Source organism: Staurois parvus, unplaced genomic scaffold (genome assembly GCF_062004578.1).
Source record: "Staurois parvus isolate SC_StPar_1 unplaced genomic scaffold, SC_StPar_1.0 ptg000039l, whole genome shotgun sequence".
Classification (NCBI taxonomy): domain Eukaryota; kingdom Metazoa; phylum Chordata; class Amphibia; order Anura; family Ranidae; genus Staurois; species Staurois parvus.
In genome coordinates this window covers 242111-248110 of record NW_028317835.1, presented here as the reverse complement: position 1 = coordinate 248110, position 6000 = coordinate 242111, and the positions used below count along the sequence as shown (strand labels likewise).

The 6000-nt window shown below is 49.6% G+C and overlaps 1 protein-coding gene across 1 annotated transcript in view; it reads right to left on the bottom strand.

The window, feature by feature from the left end:
- Positions 1-1527: 1527 nt before the first annotated feature.
- LOC149470525 (uncharacterized) overlaps positions 1528-6000 on the bottom strand; it is a 39127-nt gene continuing 34654 nt past the window's right edge. Inside the window, exon 2 of the mRNA XM_089662696.1 lies at positions 1528-4275. Within this exon, the coding sequence (XP_089518822.1) occupies positions 2688-4112 (1425 nt within the window). The 5' untranslated portion in view covers positions 4113-4275 and the 3' untranslated portion in view covers positions 1528-2687. The remainder of the gene's footprint in view (positions 4276-6000) is intronic.

Below are 6000 nucleotides of genomic sequence, written 5' to 3'. Positions count from 1 at the left end.
AGGAGTGTGGAGGTATGACAGTGATCGGTATGTACAGGAGAGGAGTGTGGAGGAATGACAGTGATCAGTATGTACAGGAGAGGAGTACGGAAGTATGACAGTGATCGGTATGTACAGGAGAGGATGGTAGAAGTATCACAGTGAATGGTATGTACAGGAGAGGAGTACGGAGGTATGACAGTGATGGGTATGTATAGGAGAGGAGTACGAAGGTATGACAGTGATCGGTATGTGCAGGAAAGGAGTGTGGAGGTATGACAGTGATCGGTATGTACAGGAGAGGAGTGTGGAGGAATTACAGTGATCGGTATGTACAGGAGAGGAGTGTGGAGGTATGACAGTGATCGGTGTGTACAGGAGAGGAGTACGGAGGTATGACAGTGATCGGTATGTTTTGTAGAGGAGTACGGAGGTATGACAGTGATCGGTAAGGACAGGAGAGGAGTGTGGAGGTATGACAGTGATCGGTGTGTACAGGAGAGGAGTGTGGAGGTATGACAGTGATCGGTATGTACAGGAGAGGAGTGTGGAGGTATGACAGTGATCAGTGTGTACAGGAGAGGAGTGTGGAGGAATTACAGTGATCGGTATGTACAGGAGAGGAGTGTGGAGGTATGACAGTGATCGGTTTGTACAGGAGAGGTGTATGGAGGTTTGACAGTGATCGGTATGCACAGGAGAGGAGTGTGGGGGGGTATGACAGTGATTGGTATGTATAGGAGAGGAGTGCAGAGGTATGACGGTGATCGGTATGTACAGGAGAGGAGTGTGGATCTATGACGGTGATCGGTATGTACAGGAGAGGAGTACGGAGGTTTGACAGTGATCGGTATGCACAGGAGAGGAGTGTGGGGGGGTATGACAGTGATTGGTATGTACAGGAGAGGAGTGTGTGGGGATATGACAGTGATGGGTACGTATAGAAGAGGAGTGTGGGGGTATGACAGTGATGGGTACGAAAAGGAGAGGAGTGTGGAGGTATGACAGTGATCTGTATGTACAGGAGAGGAGTGTGGAGGTACAGTATGACTGTGATCGGTATGTACAGGAGAGGAGTGCGGAGGTATGACGGTGATCGGTATATACAGGAGAGGAGTACGGAGGTTTGACAGTGATCGGTATGCACAGGAGAGGAGTGTGGGGGGGTATAACAGTGATCGGTATGTACAGGAGAGGAGTGTGGGGGTATGACAGTGATGGGTATGTACAGGAGAGGAGTGTGGAGGTATGACAGTGATCGGTATGTAAAGGAGAGGAGTGTGGAGGTATTACAGTGATCGGTATGTACAGGAGAGGAGTGTGGAGGTATGACAGTGTCTTGGAAATTCGCTTTAACGAATTTCTCCTTACCGTGAGTACTCGCAGTTGGATGTGCAGAAATCCCCCATAAAGCTGTGCGAATCCCGCTTACCACGACTGCAGCTAAACTACACGATTCCTGCCCATCCAAATACTTTGGTTCTGTTGAATTGTGGGAGAATTGGAGCTCCGTTACCCTGGAATGATCACACAACACTCTAAGGCTGGTTGCAACTCACATAAGGGCTGATTTTAGACCCAGCTCTCTGTTTTATTAAAAATACACACATGCCCCCCACATGAATAAAGTCAATCCCCTCCCACCGAACAATGCAATGGGGATTGCCTATACAGAGGATGTACATTCCAATTGGAGCATAGCCTTTGCTATTATCTATCACTGGTCCTCCCCCATGAGTCTTCTGAGGTCAGCAGACTTCCTCCCCTTCCCCCCTATGAGCCATCTGAGGTCATATTTCCTGTCCTACTAGCTTCTATTGGTATGCAAAATTCTCTGCACAAGCACTCCCTAAAAATATCAGTCTGTACCTGGATGGGCCCGATACGATCTTTATTAAAACACATCCATCCGAGATACAGTTCAGATTAGTAATGGGTTGTAAGATATGCATAAGCCTACACGTGGAGTTCACACCGCTTGCGCATTGCGTTATGAAGCCCACGTGGTACCATGCTGCTGATATGCGGATACAGGCCCACGGTCCACTGACAGCAGCATTCGCATGGAATGCCGTGGTGGTATACACGCCGGTCTATAAGCGCAGATCTGCCATCTCATCCATTACCAAGCTGAGTACTGTAATACATACATTGTACATGGCATGGCCCAATTGCAGCCTTCAGAGCTTTAATTAAGCCACACGAGAGACATATGAATAACACGAATATATGACACATTTAAAGTTCGACCAACAATACAAAATTTCCATGACATTCCCTCCTGTTTTATCATATTCTCCTCGTGTCCCTTCTTGATCTTCTTCAGCTTGATGGGTGTAGTCTCAAACTTCAAAGAGTTCCTGTAGTTGTCCCTGAGAATAAAGCTCCACGGGGTACCTGAAACAACAAGACCCGACGCAGACTCGACGCAAACAGGCTTGATTGAAGCGATGATCCTCAAGAGCGTTGGAACCTTCACTACAGGAAGGCTCTTGCAAAAACCACAAACAGACTTGTGGTATGAATAAAGCTTGTGATCCCACGGTGGTCTGGGGAGATCCAGCAATAGATTCTCAAATTGCCCCTGCAGACGGGGCCACACAAGGCTGGTCTCGACCCAGACAGTTTTCCAAATCGCAGACACAAACAATGATGAGGCTTGAAGCTTGCTTGAAGGTCTTGGAGAATGTGGTCTTCAGAGAGATAAATTAGAGGGAAGCCAGGACGTAATCTGTAGAGAAGGTGGTTGGTTGGTGAGGTCTTCCCCCGATCAGTGGTTGGAGTGGGATCCCCGGAGCGGGCATGGAGATGTGGTCGTCTGCCCGAGCTTGGCTTACACGGTCGATGAGGCAACAGGAACATCTCACCGCGGCATATAAAAGGCAGATGAAAAAGAGAAGCATCAGGATATACACTCCCACTTCCTTCAACCAAGATCCGATGGAGAACAGGAAATCTCCCAATCCTCCCAAACCCTTGAACGGATTCCAACCCTCACTAGCTATAGCTCTAGCTTTTCCCTGTAGTTCACTAACTTTGTCCATATGGGCCTGGACCTTGTCATCGGTGTCTTCTATCCAAGTACAACAATCCTCTCCGATGAACTCACAGAACCCCCCTTTGGTGGCTAAAAGATAATCAAGGGCCATCTTCTCCTGAAGCACTAAAATTCCCATCTGCCGTTGTTCTTGGGCAATTTCTCTGACAGCCTCTACGGTCTCGTTAAACATACTATCCACGATGACAGAAAAATTGTTCAGGCGCTTCATAAGTTCTATTCCCCATCCTGTCCATGAGGGGAACCAAGCCCATGCCTGGTCGCCCTCAGAGAACAGTTCCCTGCGAACTCTCCCTGCCATCCTTACCTTCTTGTGGACCATCAACTCTTCATGGTCCATCACTACATAGGATGCGGGGACTAGCTTTATGAGGGCACACGAACCTTTCGCGTTCTGGGGGAATGTTCTATAGGCTGCCGAACCACACAGAAAATAGTATGGACCTGTCAGAGCAGAACAGGAGGAGTTCCTCGTTCGGCCTCTGGCACTGAGCAACAGTTGCACAGACTGGGGGATTGCTCCCTCAGTCTGCACATCACATCCGTCCTTCCAACACACGTGGTCTGGTCGGTCAGTGTGGTTACTCAGAAGGGAAGTCTGGTTAGTCAGATTGACAGTTATACCTCCCTCACAGGTGGTAGTCCCAACAAACTTGTTACCTGTGCCAAAGCTGATGTTAAAGCACACCTGAGGGCTGCCTAGCTGCCCAGTTACCCATAATGGACTGGTGAGGGCCCTACAGGAGCTAGAGCTAATATTGGTGCTGAAACTGATGTTACCTGCTAAAAATGTGTCATTAAGTTCTACCGACAAATGTCTACGTGGGGGCTGACCAGGGGTCCCTTGCTTTTTCATGCCGACGCGGATGTCATATAGGGCATGAACAGCGGCCATTGCGGACATGTGATGACTGGGTGGGGGCTTAGAGCATACCCAACAGTTGGTTTTGTTGGCGGTTCTGGCTAAACGCAGGTGCATTTTAAATAAAAGGTTGGGGTATCTGCCGTCTTTTCCTCCGTTCACACACATGTATGACATACAAACAAAAAGAAAAAGGAAAATGACACCCCTCATTCTCTGGTGTAGCTGAAAAGCTTCTTGTAGTGGCTTGCGTGCACCCAGTTGTCTCGTCCCTCGAGTTTGAGTGAGGTAGGTGTCGTCAGCTGGACTTGGTATGGTCCGGTGAACCGTGGCTCGAGTCCGGTTCTTTGATGTTTCTTTAGGACGACCCAATCACCTGGCTCAATAGAAAGAACACCTGTTATTGCATTTGGATCGGGGAGCGATTCGCGAACCCGATGGTGTATCTTCTGCAGCTCCCGTTGCAGAGATTGCACATAACCTGTAAGCTGTGAATGCAAAGACGACAACTGTTGAGGAAAGTACAACCCTGTTTTGGGAAGTCCCCCAAACAACACCTCGTAGGGTGACAGCCCATGTGGTTGCCGAGGGGCATTCCGGATGGAATAGGGGGCAATGGGGAGACACTCAGGCCAAGGTTTTTGGGTATCGGAAGACGTTCAACCTTACCGCTACTCTCGGGGTGATATGGGGTGTGTCGTCGCTGACTCCAGTTCCACCAAAGAAATGCAGTCGTGTCCTTTGGAAGAGAGGTTAGTAGTGGACAAAGAAGACATGTTAGCAGAAGAGGTGTTAGTATTGTTAGTCGTGTTGCAAAATTCAGCACTGTCATTGCTGTCCTCCCCCCCCTTCTCATCTTCCGACACAGGAAGAAGAGAAGCTGGGTTAAGAATAGTGCATCGTTTGATAGTGAGGTTAGTAGGGGTTAGGAGGGCTTTCCCCTGAGAGGGGTACCTTGCCTTGGATGTCCTGTTTTCGCAGGACCGTTCTTGCTGCACCGGTGTCAGTGAGGCAAGGGAGGGGATATTTTAATTCCTCTAGAAAAAGATGGATCTGGGCCGACACCGATTTGTCAACTTCCTATGAGAATTCATAGGAGTTACTTACCATGGTGGTCATAGGGGCGGAGGACTCATCAGGAATGAACTGCCACCGACCTTTAGGTAATTGGGGCAGCTCCTCCTCATGTGCCCCGTTTGGTGGCACTGGAAGCACCTGGGTGGGGGCCTATCCTTCCTGTGACCCAGATCCCTTGGTTTTTCGTGTGGGGTCTGGGACATAAGAACTTTGGCCTTGTCTTGTTTTCTTCTATCCATTTCCCTCTCTATTGCCGCAAGAGTGGAAAGGATAGCAGGGATAGACATCTCATTATATTCGGGTCGGGCCAGAACCAGCCTTTCCCGAATTTTAATATCGATGCCTTCCAAAAATTTGGCCCGCAACAGAATGTGCGTCGCGGTCACCTTTACCCCTTCAGTTGGAGCATCAGGTCCAACTTCCAGATCCGCATCCAGTGCCGTCTGCTTGAGACGGCGCCAGAAGCAGGCGCTTTCCTCATTAGGACCCTGGGTGAGCTTCATCATGTCCGTAGTAGAGGTAGCACCATACATTTCTGGAAGCTTTGCCTTTAGCTGTGTACAGAACTCTTTGCCCCCTGAAGTCATCTCCTCATGCGTGGTTATAGAGCACCCTGCAATCACTGTACTGGCCACTTCCATGCCCACCTTTGCCCGTAGGATCTGTGCACAATCTGACCCGCTCATACCATAGCTGAACTGGTTTTGTCCAAACATTCGAGCAAATCCTCTCGGATTGACTCGATAGTCCGGGAGCTCAGCCAGAATAGTGCGGATCTCTGCCGGGGTGAAGGGGACATGCCAAACTACCCGTTCCCCTAAAGTCCGTTCCCCCCGTGCATTGGGAGGACCTTCAAATTGCTGCACCCTGACTGGATAGGCCTCGGTCCGGGAAGAGTGCAAGGGCTGACCCAGCATCATCGGTGGGCTTAGATTAACCACCTCGCTTACTGCACCTTCAGGTTTGAGGTCCCTCAGATCAGGGTATAGCTGGGGGGCAGGGGTCTGATCAGTGGTTCGTAGCG